An 18,089-nucleotide genomic window follows, 5' to 3' on the forward strand; every position below is an offset into this window, starting at 1 on the left:
ATTTTACATATCCATGTTTATAAACAACATTCTAAGCTGTTCTTCTACATCACCAGCACATCACACTGACGGACTTTCTACGAAGCTCAGCAACACAGGGAAGTGACAAATGTACCAGTATCCAGCGATCAGCTCACATCGCAACCCTGAGACCAACTTACGTAGGGAGCTGAACACTAGATGACAGTCAATCTCAACTGAAAAGTCCAACTGCTGCTACTTCTGTAAATACAACGTGGCATTTTACAGTGCAAATGGTAATCATGTACAGAACTGCATGTGTTCAGATTTTTCTTGGTCAAACTACCTATTAGAATTTATTCAATGTGCATTAATAAATGAATTAATGTGCAAAATGGCAAACTGTTTATTTTTATTGGGATACAGCATTGCTACGCTGCCCAGCAATCCCAATTTAATCCTAGCCTAATCATGGGGCAATTTATGATGAGCAATTAACCTGTACGTCTTTGGACTGTGGGAGGAAACCGGAGCACCCGTAGGAAGCCCACACGGTCACGGGAAAAACGTACAAACTCCTTACAGGCAGTTGTGGGAATTGAACCCAGGTCACCTCTGCTGTAAACCATCCTGCTCACCACTACGCTATCGTGCAGCCCCCTTAATGGGATGATGGGGATACAGTCAAGAGGCTTTAGCGAGGTCGTGTCACAGACTGTGTTTCTGCTGACGACGAAGTAAGCCGAGTTTGAAAACAGCCACAGGTGCCACACCAAAAGGGTCACCTGTAACTCTGTGGCGTGAATTATGGCACTGGAACCTAGTGTGGTGCTGTTGAAATCACTGATTATCATAGTGTGCCAATGCTGAAAACATTTTTTTTTGAAAGACTGACCAAGAAAAACAATAGACCTGATGAAAGGTCTCAGCCCGAAACGTCAACTGCTTATTCATTTCCATAGATGCTGCCTGACCTGGTCAGTTCCTCCAGCATTTTGTGTGTGTTCCTCTGGATACCCAGCATCTGCAGAATCTCTTGAGTAAACAATAGAACTTCCTTTACAAGGATTATTTTGCACACTTATGTAAAAGCATGATCTCAACAGGAATTTCAACTAACAAGATCTCATTTTCCATACCTATAAATAAGAGCGGAAACAGATATTTTTCCAATTCCAGCTGTGCTATTTTAGTGATATATTCGCAGAGTATCAGCTGATGCTTCAATATGAATATTATATTCAAAAACAACTAACCTGTGTCCATGTTTGGCAAGAAAAATCTGTGCTGTTTTAATTGCTTCTGCCACTTGATCTCTCTTGGCATTGAGCTCTTCAGTCATTGCCTACAATGTTAATGAATATTTTGAGGCTCCATTTTTATGCTTTGTTGACTTTCTTCCACTTACAACTATGTCTTCCAAAAGAAATTGTTAACTTAGCACAGATGTAGCACTGTGGTTTGAACAACATGCACTAATCTTAGTAGAAATTGCTTGCATATGCTTGCTGAAGCCAAGTAAATATACTTCACATGTAAAATTACTTATCCTTTACCAAGGCTCAGAAAGCAGGCAAACTACTTATCAAAATAATCACACACGTATCATCACATCAAACTGCACATGGAAAAAGGTAATTGATTCATAGAAAAGTACAGCACAGGCTTTTCAACCCATCTAGTCCATGACGAATTATTTAAACTGCCTATTCCCATCGACCTGCTCCATTGAATAGAATAGACACAGAATATGGAAATACAACAAAAATAAGAATTAAGATTATATCTGATTAGTGGACAAAAAAGCAATGTGAACCTAGTTTATAATAATTACAATTTATTTTAGAATTTTTCATGAAAAGAGCAAAAAAATGTTGTCAATATCAACTTACCATTAGAAATGCAAAACAGCATATGTATGGAATCAGTTAAGAAGATTTTTTTAAATGCCAGGAACAAAATGTATTTCTCTAACTTTGAACACAAGAACTAACGCTAAATATTAAATCGCCTGGATTTTGCCGAGAAATGCTGGCAGTACCACAGTCAATGCTGACATTTCTTTGTGCAATTGCCAGTATTCAGTGCTCCCATGCGATCAAGGAAGTCCCAAAATCACCAGCCAAATTTTCCTGGCACTGACGCAAGAATGTCAGTGGAGTCCAAAGGCAGAGTCCCACCTTGCCGAGAATCTCTAGTTATATGCCATTTCATTGACCGCCAATGTTAATTCCTTTTCTCACTCCACAGTTGCCACCCAAATTGCTAAATTTTCCCCAGCTTTTGGTGTTTTTATTTCAGATTTCCAGCAACTGAATTTATTTACTTTTTGATTTCATTCATCCTTTTACCTGCCCCTCTCCAACTTCAAACAGTCTATTAATATGAATCAGTAATTTACTTGCACCATTTTGGGTAGCTGCTTACAGAATACTTCAGTTCATAAAACATAGAACATAGGAAATCTACGGCACATTACTGGCCCTTCCGCCCACAATGTTGTGCCAACCGCGTAACCTAGCTGCCTAGAATTTCCCTACTGCACAGCTGTCTATTTTTCTAAGCTCCATGTACCTATCTAAGAGTCTCTTAAAAGACCCATTGCATCCGCCTCCACCACCTGCACTGGCAGTGTATTCCACACACCCACCACTCTCTGTGTGAAAAACTTACCTCTGACATCCCCCTTGTACCTACTTCCAAGCACATTAAAATTGTGACCCGTCGTGTTAGCCATTTCAGCCCTCTGGCTATCCACATGATCAATGCCTCTCATCATCTTATACACCTCTATCAGGTCACCTCTCATCCTCCATCGCTCCAAGGAGAAAAGGCTAAGTTCACTCAGCTTATTCTCATAGGGTACACTCTCCAATCCAGGCAACATCCTTCTAAATCTCTGCTGCTCTCTCTCTCTCTCTATAGTATCCACATCCTTTCTGTAATGAGGTGACCAGAACTGAATAAAGTTCAGATCACAAGCGTGACCATCAGCTTCCAGTCACCTGTTACGTTAATTCCTGCTCTTTCTCCCATTTCTATCCTTGAATGTTCATCGTTACATGAAGTTTAATAGTATCTCATTTTTCTGATGAGATGTATTACAGCCCCCTGGACCGAACAAAGAATTCAACAATCTCAGCCGACACTCCTGTCCAAATTCTTTTTGCATTTCTTCAATGACTCTGAGGTAATTATTGATCATCTACACCCCTTTATTTTATTAGCATTTTCACCCCTTTTCCATTTAAATCTTTACTGCGTCTCATCTCACCAGAACGTGGAACAGCACAAGAACAGGCTCTTTGTCTCACCAGGTCTTGCCGAAACAATTCCATTAGTAAAATCACATGCCCAACTAAACTAATCCCTTCTGCCTACACAATATCCGTATCGTTCCATTTCCTGTACATTCAGGTGCCTATCTAAAAGCCCCTCAAACGCCTCTATTGTATTTGTATCCTCCACCACCCCAGTCATTCAGGCACCCACCACTGTGTAAAAGAAAAACTTGCCCTGCACATCTCCTCTGACAGTTACCCTTCTCGCCTTAAGTGCTTGCCCTCTGGAATTAGGCATCCCAAGGGGCATGCATTTTGTCCTCTTCCTTGCGCTGCCCTTTTCATGCAGCTTAAAAAAATCTCCAGGTATTCCCATCTCTAATGAGAGATTTGCATCTTCTGATGTAAAAAATTACTTTCAAGGTAGGCATGGGTTCCCAACCTGGGTTCCACAGACCCCTCTGTTATCGGTAAGGGTCCATGGCATAAAAAAGGTTGGAAAACGTGATCTAGAGAAATAATGAAATGCAGTAACAAGTTTCTGGGTCGACTGTAACTAGTTTTAGTTGGTTCTGCTTGAAATACTTCAAGAAAAATTATAGTCGCGATGTAGTGATGTAGCTCTATAAAACTCTGGTTAGGCCACACTTGGAGTACTGTGTCCAGTTCTGGTCACCTCACTATAGGAAGGATGTGGAAGCATTGGAAAGGGTACAGAGGAGACTTACCAGGATGTTGCCTGGTTTAGAGAGTATGCATTATGATCAGAGATTAAGGGAGCTAGGGGTTTACTCTTTGGAGAGAAGGAGGATGAGAGGAGACATGATAGAGGTGTACAAGATATTAAGAGGAATAGATAGAGTGGATAGCCAGCGGCTCTTCTCCAAGGCACCACAAGGGGACATGGCTTTAAGGTAAGGGGTGGGAAGTTCAAGGGGGATATTAGAGGAAGGTTTTTTACTCAGAGAGTGGTTGGTGCGTGGAATGCACTGCCTGAGTCAGTGGTGGAGGTAGATACACTAGTGAAATTTAAGAGACTACTAGACAGGTATATGGAAGAATTTAAGGTGGGGGGTTATATGGGAGGCAGGGTTTGAGGGTCGGCACAACAATGTGGGCCGAAGGGCCTGTACTGCACCGTACTATTCTATATCGAGAAAAAAGGACATAATGATTAATACAAAAACTCAAAGAGCTGAAAACAAACACAGTGAGGCTCCATTATCTCTGTACATGCTAGATCAAACTGAGGAAAGGAAGCTTGGTGTGCAAAACCTTTCACTTCCAAAGGCTACGAGCTGGCAGCCATTGAGGATTGGGGGGGGTCCTTAATTTTGATGAAACACCCCTTTTCAGAAGTGCAGAGAGTGAGCTATTTCAAGTTCCTGAGTGTCAAGATCTCTGAGGATCTGACATGGTCCCAACATATCAATGCAGCTACTAAGAATGCACAACTGCGGCTATACTTCATTCGGAGTCTGAGGAGATTTGGTATGTCACCTGAAACACTTGCAAATTTCTACAGATGTATTGTTGACAGCATTCTAACTGGCTGCATCACCATCTGGTACGGGGAGATGTGGTTGGGGCTACTGCACAGGGTCAAAGTAAGCTGCAGAGAGTTGTAAAATTAGTCAGCTCCATCATGGGCACTGGCCTCTGTAGTGTCCAGGACATCTTCAAGCAGCAATGCCTCAAAAAGGCTGTGCCATCATTGAAGACTCTCATCACTCTGGACATACCCTCTCCTCATTGCTACCATCAGGAGGAGGTACAGAAGCCTGAAGGTGCACAGTGATTTAGGAACAGCTTCTTCCCCTTAAAAAATTTTAAGACATATACCAGTGATATTAAACCTGATTCTGTGTGAAATAGTGGCTTGCTTTTACCTTCATCAGGAGTGAGCACCATGGTTATGGATTTGGACAACTGTATGTTCTAATGCTAGCTTTTCATCACTGATGATTTACCATTCCAGACCTAGACGTACACATACCTGCTGCTCACAAAATGACTGCTCAATGGTTTCCAGCCCTGCTGTTTCGGATTCAATTTCCTTGTTTCTCAGCATCTGATCAGTGTTCAAAACCCAGCCCAAGAGTTCCTTCAGCTTCTCGACGTGTTCCTGTTTTTCCTCCTCAACAACTTTCTGTAAGTTCGGGAATAAATAGAAAAAACATGCACTGTCTGTAAGATGATTAAACACATTCAGCTTCAACTCTTCAAACAGAACTGATGTGAACATTGAACAGGATAGGAAAAAGATGTTCAGCCCACAATGTCTGTTAAATTATTCCCTTCTGCCTGCACATAACCCATAACCTTCCATATTCATCTGCCTAATATGCTAATTTTTGTTTGTAATATACTGTGCTGCTGCTAAAAGCTAAGTTTCATAACATTTATAATCTGAGTATCCATGTTGATCCTCTCCGTGCTTTGGAACACAGTGGGTGGCAATCTTGCCATTTCTTTAGCATTTTGTCTGTTTTTTTACGAGGCTGAATACTAGCTAGACGCTCAAGCCAGCAAAGATGGAAAGAGCCGGCTGGATTCGAACCCAGGATCTCTTGCCTCGAAACCCAGCCTGGATGCCACTACACCACTGGGCGGCTGTGAGTATGCATGCCCATGACAATAAATTTGAACTTGACACTTACTTCCTCTTCTTCCAGTCGCCTCAAGGCATCACTGATGTACTTCACATGTTGAGTTGTTAGAGTAACTAGTGCTGTATATTGGGTTCTCAGATCCATGAACTATAGAAAAGATAGAATGTTCGAAAAATCTTCAAAATTAAGTTTACAATGTAGTTGGCAGGAATAAAATCTTAGACTCTACAAACATTTCCCACCTCTTGGGTAATGACATCAGATGATGAATGGATTCTCCGGCGTTTTACGGGCGATTTTTGATGAGATTCAACAAAGGCTCTGTAGGTCATCAACTGCAGTTCATAATCCTGAGGAAATCAGAGTGAGGCCATTTGAAATCCTGTTGTTCTTTCAGAGGAAGTTCAATCCAATCTGATCCAATAAATGTAAAGGCTTACCTTCACAGCTGCAGAGTACTGTTTAGACAGGGTCTGGCATTCATCAAGTTTTGTTTGGTTATTTTCAATTTCAGCAACCAATGCCTACACAGAAAAAAATAATTTCAGTGATTCTACTTACATGATTCACAATTTCTGCACCATTCTTGCTTTTTTTTTGGAAATGTACTACGTTATAACGGGTGGTGGGGTGGAGACATGTCTCTACCAAAGGTGGTGTAAGGCACTCCTGCCCTCCACTAGCCAATTGGGCAAGGTGTAAGAGCTGCTTATACCCCCCTTCCTCACCCCCAATCAGGGTCATGTGAAGTCATGGGAGCAGGAGGTGGATGGTCACGTGAGCAGCTGGTGCACATCACAAGTCCTGGTTCTGTGCCCACTGATGCCAAGCAGACAATCTCTGAAGGGTATTGGTAACGGCTGAGGTCACCCGTCTTGTAAAGACACTGCCCAGAAGAAGGCAATGGCAAACCACTTCTGTAGAAAAAAATTGCCAAGAACAACCATGGCCATGGGACTATGATTGCCCACGTCATATGAAGAAGAAGAAGAAGAAAGCCCTTAACTCCGAGTGGAGTCATCAGGATGCCGTCATGACGGCGTTTTTTTAACAGGCTTTCTTATTTTTACAAGACCCAGTTGCTAGCTCGACGCTCAACCCAGCAAGGATGGAAAGCATGCAAGGGAGCCGGCTGGATTCGAACTCGAGACCTTCTGCCCCAAACTCCAGCGCTGATACCACTGCGCCACCAGTCGGCCCCACGTCATATGACACGGCACATAATGATGGTGATGATGATTGAGTTTAGGATGTGAAATTTATACAGCAGCGTAAAATAATCTAAAGGCATGTAAACTCCAGTAATAGGTAAAACAATACAAGAAATCAGCTCAGAAACTTTACTTCTAAAGCTCTGCCGCCTAATAAATAATTCTTTTCATTTACAAAAAAAAACACTTCAACCAATTCCATTACTACTGAGGATAACATCACGTTAAGTAGATGTGGTATTTCCTACCGTCTGTTGACTCAGCTGCTCTGACAGGATCTTCGTATCTTCTGCCTTGCCCGGCTCCATCTTGCCTTGCTGAGCAGTAGTCTCCTCAATCCAGTCTATCAGTGACTGATGGCAACCCCTGTAATTCTTCAGCAGCTCCTCAATGGTCGCCAACTCAGATTCCCTGCACGGTGCAGGAAAGAGTAAGGTGAAATGACATATGAGATGGGAATAGGATCAACTCTTCCCCTATGCTACTCATGCTTTGTTGTCAGGGAAGGACATAGACCGTAAACGGAAGGGCACCAAGAAACATTGATGAACAGAGGTATTCTAGTCCACAACTTTCTGAAGGTGTCAACACTCATCAATGGGGCGGTGGAGGTGGCGAACGGCATGCCTGCCTTCATAGGTCATGCCAGTCATGGAGAAGGGTCTCGGCCCGAAACATCGACTGTTTATTCACTTCCACAAATGCTGCCTGACCTGCTGAGTTCCTCCAGCATTGTGTGTGTGTTTCTTTGGCCTTCCAGCATCTGCAGAATTTCTCGTGTTTATATAAAAAAACAAGATTTGAAATGTAATGTTGCACCTTTATCAAACACTGGTTAGGCTCTACTTGGGAGTATTGTGTGCTGTTCTGGTTGCTGAACCAGTGGAAGGATGCAACGGAGAATGCAATAGCAGAATATTGTCTTAATATGGGCAAGTAGAATCAGTGTAGATGGGCAGCACAGGCACATGAGCAAAGGAATAACTTCTTTGCAGTACAACTCTATGAATGCAGACCGAAACAACAGTTGTTGCAAATGTAGTAGCAAAGAATCTGAGTGAGAGAGAACCTGTTTGAGATACTGAGTGTTGGGTTATGGACTGTAGTTTTTGAAGGACGCTAGATTAAGGTCTCTTTGGGGGTTCTTGCTATTGCTTGCATGGTGTGGGGGTTGCTCGTGCAAGTGTGAGGAAGGACAGGGGAAAGTTGATGCTTTGCTGCTGTTTGTGCGTGGCAAGGTAAGGGGGAGCCTTGGGGTTCTGATGTTTTTGTCATTCTTTATTTGGGGATTTCTTTGTTCTGTGGATGTCTGCGAAGAGTAAGAATTTCAAGTTGTATATTGTATACATTCTCTGTTATTAAATTAAACCATTTATACCATTTGATTTGCCAACATAACAGCTTCAACTTCAGAGATGAAGGAAAGTGGATAAATAGGAGAGGAGCTTTACATGGAGCTACAAAAATATGTTTAGGATTAAGTAGTTCAGACATTCCTTGTGAAATAGCAAAGTACAGATCAGCTTGGAGCATGAACGCACTGACTGGCTGTCAGATATATGCTTATCGAGGGGATAATCTTCCTCAAATATTAATTCAGAAATCTAAAATGGTGCAAGAAGTAATCTTTACAGATTAAAGTTGACAGAAACCAACTGAGAGAGCCACTTCCAAGCTTAAAATAACAAAATTAGAAAACTGGGCAGATATGAAAGTAACATTTTGCTATTGCAGACGGGAAAATAAGTTATTCCACAGTTTTAACATCGTAAATGAGATGACAGAATAGAAGATTACTTGAGGTATTTGGTTCCAGTAAAGGTGCATGGAAAGGTGAACTCGCCAATGAATTATTGGGGTGTGCTGCTATTCACCTTCAAGAAAGTGAGCAGCTACGAATGTAGAAAATAAGAAAAAGGGAAAAATATAAGCAATCAACATAGAAACCTTTTGCAGGTACACTCCCCTCAGTAGTGCTCTATTTTAAAGGTCTTCAGTACTTTTATTGTGATATTTGCTATTTTCAAGTTAGAAAGCAAAGCAGTGACTTTGTAAGCCTACTAAATAGGTTTAAAATACAAATTTTAAAGCAGAGAACTCAGACAAACCTAAAGAGCCAAATGATCAGATTTGCTTTGAGGAGATTTGGAGATAAAATTCCAAATATAACAGCTCCTGCACCTCAGGGAAAAGGTCTGAAATTAAGATTTCTCCTCAGCCAACAAGAAATCTGATCGTTTTATTAAGTCACAAAGATGACCAACCTGTTTGCAATCTGTGTTTGGATATTTCGCCAGCGGTCTTTCAGCTGTACCACTTTTTCTTGGTATCGTTCCAAATCCAAGCTCCGCTCACCGTGCAGTTCAAAGAGATGTTTACAAACTGTTTGTGCTCGTTGCATTTCCTCTTCCAGCGAGGAAAACACTTCGTGCTTTTCAGTCACATCACTGAGCCATTGCTGCAAGTAGTAGATATTATTTATTTACTTTGTTTAAGAGTGTCTTTAGAAGTTAAATATCAATATATTATTGAAAGTGACATTATACACTGTTTAATGCATAGCTCATAATAATGCATAGTTGCCTGACGCCGGCCCCCTAGGCATGAGTCATAATAAGCTCAGATGTAATACTCATAGTGAATAACATTTCATAATGTCTGATGTATTGGTTAGTGTACTTAAATAAATATCTAGTTAGACAATAGACTGCAGATTCTGGAAATACGAAGCAACACTGAAAGGAGTTGAAGGAACTCATTGTGTCAGGCAGCGTCTATGGGGAAATGGACAGTCAGCATTTCGGGTCAGGACACTTCATATCAGAACTGAAAAGAAAGGTGAGTATACGGGGTGGGGGGGGGAGCAGAAGCAAGAGTTGGCATATAATAGGCAGATCCAGGTTGGGAGGGGGGGGCGTTAGGCATGAGCATGATAGGCAAATGAGGGAGTGGGAGGGAAGTGGAAACAAAGTGTGAGGTTGATAGGTGGAAAAGTCAAAGGGCTGAAGATTGAATCTGATCGAGGACCGTGGACTATGGAATAAAGGGAAAGAGGTGGGGAGAGGAACCAAGGGGTGATTGCCAAATTGAGAGAGTGGGAAAGAGTGATTAAAAAGAAGGGGTGATGGTGCCGGTGGCATAGAGAAAAGGGACAGGAGAATAAATTTCTAGAAGTCAGAGATATTGAAGTTCATACTGTAGGGTTTAAGACACCCAAGGTAAAATACAAGGTGCTGCTCCTCAAATCTGCGCGTAGCATTTGCTTGGCTGTAGAAGAGGCCACGGACAGGCATGCTGGCGTGCGAATGGGAAGTGGAATTAAAATGGCTGGCCTCTGGAGGATGGAGCAAAGGTGCTCCAGTAAAGAAAAATTAGAAAGATAGAGAAATGTGCTCACTTCAATCATTCTAAAACTGTTTAATTTGTCTTGATGTCCTTCTCAGATGCTCAAGTCTGTGGCAAACCTGAAACAGCAGCTTCCTGCTTCACCATCTAGGTTGTTGGTACAATGACTAGAGGTTGCACCACAAATCCCTGCGAAATGACACACGTCACATCATTGCCTATAACCTGGATGACCTCCTGTTACTTAATCTTATCCTCATTTCCTTGGGCTTCAACGATAGCTAGTTTCCCATTAAGAATTTTGAAAAACCCATAGATAGTTCCTTGAAGTCTGTTTGACACATTTCTTAAAGATTCAATGTTTTTTTTAAAATTACTGGGGGCAATATAGCATTATGGATGGGTTTGGCGGGGTGGAGATATGTCTCTACCAAAGGAGGTATAAGGCACTCCTTCCCTCCTTTAGTCTGCAGATCACCCTTGGGCAAGGTTTAGCCCCTGTTTAGCCCCCACCCCGTGCCCCCCCAATCAGGGTCATGTGAAGCCACGGGAGTAGGTGGTGGACGGTCGTATGAGCAAGTAGTGCACATCTCAAGTCTTGGTTATGCGACCACTGACGCCAGGCAATCTCTGAAGTGTATTGATAATGGCTGGGGTCATCCATCTTGTAAAGACACTGCACAGAAGGTGGCAATGGCAAACTACTTCTGTAGAAAAATGTGCCAAGGACAATCATGGTCATGGAGACCATGATCACCCACACTATAACAACACGGCACATAATGATGATGATGAAATCAGCTGTACCAAATTTGTCCACGTTCCTAACCACTTCGTATCTTTATCATTTCTATATCCAACTCCACGTCACTTGTTCCAATCTCTGCCCAAACTCCCCAAAATGAAACTAGTACCATGTTTTGTTTCTTTCAAATCATCTATTCTAATGCTTTTCGGCTCACAACAAAGTCTGCTAGCTGTATCCCAACCCACAATCAACTTCTACAATCATACTTCATTTGTATTTCAGACTGGTCCAGCGCTACTGAAGTTCCTCCATTATTTTGCTGTGCACCCCCTTCCTGTACCCCTAAGCTGAATCTTTCCCAACATCTGCATCTCTTCTATCCTATATCTCTGAGAAATCTTCACTTCTGCAAATATGGGCTTCTTATAATCCGGCTGCTCAAACTTGCTCTGCCTACCACTGCCCATAAAGTTGTAAAGTACATCCCCTAGTCTTCATCAATATCCTTTAAACTTTATTTTTGAGAACGTTTACAGATTTCCTCTCCATAAATATATGAAATTAAGCCTAGGCAATTAAATTATGATTGCATAAGATGCCTTGGGAACCATTTCTAATTTTAAGTGCTTCAGTTTGCTCACAAATGCCAAAAAGGTGCTGACTGGTGGTTGACTGACTGTTGTAAATTGTCTCTGCAGGAGAACTGGAATGGGAGGGAAATAGGAGAATGAGTGTGGTGTGGTGAGAGGGAAGAGTTAACCACGATCAAAGAGGTAGGAAAAAAATGGGATTTATCTTGAGTGGTTGATAGTCCGCATTGATGCAATAGAATAAAAAGCCCTTTTCTGTGCTGTGTCCTTATGGAGAATTTAGTTGCCTCCTACTTGGGTAGGACCAGGATTTCCAGAAGCAATTAGGTAGGATTGTGTTCTTGGTCATCTAATACTCATTCGCACCTGTAATATCCGTCTGTGTTCCCCAACAGCTTCCAGTTCTACTGGAACAATATCTTCTTCACTCAGCTTCATTTCATACATTTTAACCAGCATCTCTGCTCCTTGGCTACTTTTCAACATTACGTCCACCGTTTTCAGTCTAAGAAGAAATTAAAATGTATTTTACATTTAAAGTACATATATTCTGCACAGAAGACAAAAGTGGTAAATTTCGAGTAAGTCCAATCAAGATCCAAATTAATTTTACATTTTTTTTTTGACAAATTCATGCCCTTTCATTTTTTGATCAGAGATATATTGCTGTTCCTTTCCGCGCTTTGCGGCATATCAAGCGGCAACCCTGCTGTTTCTTTAGCATGGAGCTGGCGGGATTCAAACCCAGGACCACTCGCCTTAAAGTCCACCACACCACTGGCCGGCCAATCAGAGATATATGACAGACTCAAAAATATTGACTGGTCACAATAATATTTCAGCCAGAACATCAAAGATAAAGCACTTAGTTTGAAATACCACTCAGTTATGGATTATTCTATCAGTGCCTTTTACATAAAAGCAGACTCACTTGTCCATGTAGGTTGAGGATAATGAATGCACTTGATCCATCTTCTGTACCACTAGGTCTAACTCAGAGCGCAGGACAGGGATACTAGCCGCAGAAGGAGACTGACAGAACAAAGTCTCACATTTCTTGGTGACCTCATCCAGGTCCGATTTCAACCCATTTAGTTCCTGCTGCACATGCTGCAAAAGGTGTAAGTGTTCAAATAATCAAAGTTATTTAGGGTGATTTGAAAGTCAGGTAAATACAGATGCAGCAAGAAATAATCAGATATTCATATGCACTTGTCATGTTGAATAATATTGAAACATGGCAACATTAGTGTATCAGAGCATGGCTATCACATGGCTGTACAGTACTGTTGAAAAGTCTTAGGCACATATATATAGCTAGGGTGCCTAAGACCTTTGCACAGTACTGTAATTTGATGAATTGAACTGTACTGCTGCTGCAAAAAAAACAAATTTCATGACATATGTCAGTGATGAGAAACCAGATTTTGATATGGGTCCTCATTGTGGACTGAGAGTGGGAAGAGAGCAGGGAGAGGGGAATCATGGTTGGGAAAAGGGGAAGGGAAAAGGGAGGGAGCAGAAAGTACTGGAGGGACATCCTGTAATGATCAAAAAACCAATTGTTTGGAATCAAGTGACCTTGCCTGGCATCTCAGAGCTCACTGTGTCTTCATCTGTGCCCCCCCCCCGCACCCCCCGTTCCTTGTGTTCCTTCTCTGCCACCTTTCCCACACCCTACCCACGGCACTCCATCCTCTCCATTCCCAACAACCTCTACTCCCACCAGAATTGCAAACTCTATCTGCAGTCCATGTTGACTTACTCAGTACTGTGCAAAAATCTTAAGCACCCCAGCCACATATACGTGCACAGTACTGTAGTTAAGACTGCTGTGATCACCAATCAATTACATCACACTATTGATATATATTGCACAAACCTCCTGTTGAGCCATTCTGAGGGCATTTTCTTGCAAGACATCCCCTTCTACTGAAGCCTGAAGCCTCTGTATTAACCTTTCTTTGTACTTTTCGAGGCACAGACATATATTTTGCAGTTCTGAGATGCATGTCTTACTGAGAGTTTCGTCTTTCTCTTCTGTTAAATAAATACGCAACAATACTAAAATTCAAATTAAGATAATCTCTTCTGCTATTTTAAGTTCACATATTAAAGATAAAACGACTAAACAAAACAGAATCATTAAATTAGTTTTTGTGTTTTCAAACGTTTACTGGAATTACATATGGCATGATCTGTCTGGAAGGCACACAAAATAATAGCTTTCCACTGTATCACAGTATGCTATAATAAACCAGTATCAGCACACTAAACGTCAGAATAAAGTGTCACGGTGTTAGTGGGGTGCACAGTGGTTAGCACGATGCTTTACAGTACCAGCGACCCGGGTTCAACTCCTGTTGCTGCCTGTAATGAAGATGTACCAGTCAGTAGGTCAATTGGTCATTGTAGATTGCCCTGTGATTAGGCCAGGATTAAATTGGGGGATTGCTGGGCAGTGCAGTTTGAAGGGCTGGAAGGCCGGAAGCATTTTACTTTCGTCTTCTCGAGTGAAACAATTCAAAATTCTCATGTTAAAACCCATGGGTTTGCTTTTCCTTGAAACGTAACCTCCGCTTGTCCCACAACCTCTAATCTCTGTATTCCATCAATTCAGGCTTCTTGCATAGGTCCAGTTTCCTTCACCACACCATTGTCAGCTGGATGACTTGGTTAGACTTTGCTCTACAGACTTGGAATACATTTTTGTTTTAACTTGAGTTAACACAGTGGAGGGGAGTGATGATCCGGGGAGAAACACAAGTTGGCTGGCACACTGGCAAGGTGGATTGATGGGATTTGGATATGGGTGGCGTGAATTAACCTTAAGCTCTGCTGCATGCCACAATAGAGTGATTCATCACAGGGACCCCCAAGTTTCAACAATTCAACCTGGACAATTTTTCTTTTAAGTGGACCTAACCAAGGAGAAACTATACCTTTGGTATTTCTCCTTGTATCATTACACATCATCCTCTACTCTTCTCCTTCCCGCCCTCACGCCTTCCCAAAGTTAGCTTGCAGGTTAATCCTTGACAATGACACTTGTAATAGTTCACAGCAACCCCATCTATGGGCAAGCTGCAACACAAAGTTATTACTTATTCACTCTTTAACCTAATTTCTTTTGAGGGCTGCCTCCAATAACACATTCCTCGGTTAAAATTCAGACAAATTGAGCAGGGTGAGGAAGTGATTGGAAAACTGAAGCTTCAAGCTGAAGCTGAAACTGCTCAGTAATACAGGAGACTTGCAGCTTAACAGAACAGACTTTACGCAGAAGCTCTTTCCTCCTATCCTCTTGGTTTCTTTCATTCACTACAAATACCAACAAGAATGATACTAGTGTTTAATTTTATATTGCATTATCAACGGGTCCAATTAGCGATTACGAATGAATTTAGATATTTGGCATAGTGTACTTTCGGTCCATGGGGAAGCCTACTGAAAATAACTGAATGGAGGAAATTTAGCAGCCAACAGGGGACATCTGAGAAGCTCAAGACTCAGCAGCAAGGAGCTGCTGCTGATTTCAAAGTAGAAGGACAATTGAAATGTTCTTCAAATGTGACTTCCTTAATGTTGAAAACTGAAGTGTTCAATTTCTTCCATGTTAATCACACTAATTACAGGTGGCAAAATTTTTTTAAAAACTTGCATTTCTGAGGATAATTTCACCTGTAACTAAATGACCAATTACTATAGTCTTATTAATGCTGTGCTATAGTCTTACTTTTGAAAAAGTTTGCCTTTTATTATTCTTCAACGGTTTTTAAACCAAGGCAGAAAATAATAAATGTTCTTTTAAGTATAAAAGACTACCAATGATTTGGACAAGACAGTGGAAAAACTAAAATGCTGACCACAATTCTGGTAACCAATACTACTTATATTTGTATCCAGAGGTAAAGCCCTGCTATCCATGATTGGGGGGGGGGGGGGGGAGGGGGAAGGGTTGATACTTTGCTGCTGTTTGTGTGTGGGAGGGGTCTTTGAGGTTTAATTTTTTTTTCTGTCATTCATCCTTTGAGGTGTTTCTTCCGTTTTGTGGATGTCTGCAAACAGTAAGAATTTCAGGTTGTATACTGTATATTAAACGGAACCACTGAATCATTGACTAAGTAATTTCCCACGTTTCTATTGCCGGAAAAAAGTTCCAAGAATTGATCGTCTCATTTTTAAGGAGGCTGCTGGTGTTCATTTGTTGGAAAAAAGCAGCAATTTTTGAAATATATTTTGTAAAAAAGGAAATCTAAATCCATGTATCAAACAAACTTAGTGTCCTGCTTCAACAATAGGCCCCTTTCATTTGTAATGATTACAATGAAGATAGTAATCAAAAGACATTTAACTTCGTATTTTTGTGTATTGTATAAACAGACCTGTTTCCATGGTTACCAGTAGCTGCTCATAATGGTCCTTACAGCTATCCACCTCTTCCTCTAACCGCAGTCTGTCAGCAATGGAAAATACTTGCGACTCCTGGCTGTCTTCAAGGAAATCCTCATAATGCACCTGGAGATTTTTCATCACCAGCTGCTGTTCACTTGCTTCCACTGTCTTAAACTGAAATGAGAAAAGTGTTAAGATTATTACAAATGGTTTTAATTCTTAGATAATTAGACAGCATACAAATTTGCAGAAGTTGCAATCCTTGTTAGTCAGTTACTGCACTGATCTAAGTTTTATAAACAAGTTGCCACTCAGAAAAATAATAGTTTAACAGTGTTTCATATTTAAGCAATCTTTCATGTAAACAAATATAAGACAAACATATTAGAGAACTTTCTTTAACTTAATATGAAAATCTTCTCAGTATTACATACAACTCTACAGGCAACAGCAACACTTTACAACAGCAATTTCTGCAAACTAAAAAGACACAACTTGTACAAGAACAATCAGGAGTAATTTTCAGACCACAAAGTACGACTACAAATTTATTCAATTCGGAAAGGGATCGAGTGCAATCTTTTAACAGAACAGTGGATACATACGGAGTCTTTGTTCCAAGAGCGAATAGTTTCAATATCTTTCACTAGGTAGTTCCAGGACACAACACTTTTCATATTAATATGCAGCTGATGCCACAAAGCCATAACATTTTGATACATCTGTTCAATTCTGAAACACATGATTAGAGAACTAAGTTAACATTTAATTTACATCACAGCAGCAGACTGATTATATTGAAGTCATGATCCACTAAGTTGTACACTTGTTCATCCACTTATTTAAAATATGACCACTGACTTCTGCACCAGACCTATAGGAAATATTTTAACAAACTGCCTAAGTTTAAAAAATAAAAGTTGATTTCTCTTGTGGAATAAAAGGCATTGAGGAAAATTTCAATTCAAAAGAATAATGACTAGAATTAAGGTCAAATAAGAGTTTTATTCTAATTTTTAAAAACTCTGTTGGGATGCAGCACAGAATAGGTCCTGCAAGCTGCATCGTCCAGCAACCCATGATTTAATCCTAGCTAATCAATGGACAATCTACAATAATCAATTAATCTACCAACTGGTTCGCCTTTGGACAGTGGGCGGAAACCCACATGGTCACTGGGAGAACGTGCAGACTCCTTACAGGCAGAGGGTGGGAACCAAACCCAGGTCGCTGATGCAATAAAGGGTTGTACTAACCCCTATGTTACTGTGCCACCCCTAACATGCATTAGTTATAATGTCAAACGTCCTATCACAATAGAATGAAGTCTCCAGGATATGATCAGTATATCATGTCATTAAAATAAATATTTGACTTATCTATCACTTTATTTCTGTTAGAGTGAGTTTTTGGGTAGATGATTCATTTACACTTAAATGACTCTGGCCACCAGTCTTCTGTTTGACAAAGTACTGTGGATTGAGTTCACAACAATGCATTTTCTAAAAGCTGTGAATATCGGAATACTAGCCAGACGGTGCGGATGGAAGTGTGGAGTTTACAGGTAGTTTCGAAGATAGCCTTATCTATACTTTATAAATATTAATTGTCCTCTATGTTAGCACGTAAAGTACCAAATAAACGTACTGTGGATTTGACTTGCACTCCTAAAGGCTGTGAGTACCAACCCAGACATGTTGGCGTCAGGAGGAAAGGATGAAGTCAGAAGGTGTGATGTTTTGTATGTAGCTTCAAAAGGAAGCATTGTCTATAACTTTGTAAATAGCGACTGCCCTTTGTGTTTAGTATATAAATATCGAGCCCATAGTGGGCTAGCAGACCTTTCCACCAAAAGCGTCTCTGTCCGTATGATGCCTGCTGTACCTTGTTGTGTGGAATAAAGAAGCTGCTTTGTATCTACCAGTGACTCTGTCTCTCCACTGATT

General features: G+C 41.0%; 1 protein-coding gene across 21 annotated transcripts in view; it reads right to left on the minus strand.

Annotated features, from left to right (window-relative positions):
* Window positions 1–18,089, minus strand: part of macf1a (microtubule actin crosslinking factor 1a) — a 590,515-nt gene that overhangs the window by 232,959 nt on the left and 339,467 nt on the right. For all 21 annotated transcript variants that reach the window (XM_072247359.1, XM_072247356.1, XM_072247358.1 and 18 more), the window contains 12 exons: window positions 16,749–16,875; window positions 16,134–16,317; window positions 13,631–13,788; window positions 12,680–12,858; window positions 12,115–12,253; window positions 9,330–9,523; window positions 7,314–7,476; window positions 6,295–6,378; window positions 6,097–6,204; window positions 5,903–6,001; window positions 5,239–5,391; window positions 1,218–1,306 (listed from right to left, as the gene is read on the minus strand). In XM_072247359.1, the coding sequence (XP_072103460.1) occupies window positions 1,218–1,306; window positions 5,239–5,391; window positions 5,903–6,001; window positions 6,097–6,204; window positions 6,295–6,378; window positions 7,314–7,476; window positions 9,330–9,523; window positions 12,115–12,253; window positions 12,680–12,858; window positions 13,631–13,788; window positions 16,134–16,317; window positions 16,749–16,875 (1,677 nt within the window). The remainder of the gene's footprint in view (window positions 1–1,217; window positions 1,307–5,238; window positions 5,392–5,902; window positions 6,002–6,096; window positions 6,205–6,294; window positions 6,379–7,313; window positions 7,477–9,329; window positions 9,524–12,114; window positions 12,254–12,679; window positions 12,859–13,630; window positions 13,789–16,133; window positions 16,318–16,748; window positions 16,876–18,089) is intronic.

The sequence above is a fragment of the Mobula birostris genome, chromosome 30 (genome assembly GCF_030028105.1).
Source record: "Mobula birostris isolate sMobBir1 chromosome 30, sMobBir1.hap1, whole genome shotgun sequence".
Lineage (NCBI taxonomy): Eukaryota > Metazoa > Chordata > Chondrichthyes > Myliobatiformes > Myliobatidae > Mobula > Mobula birostris.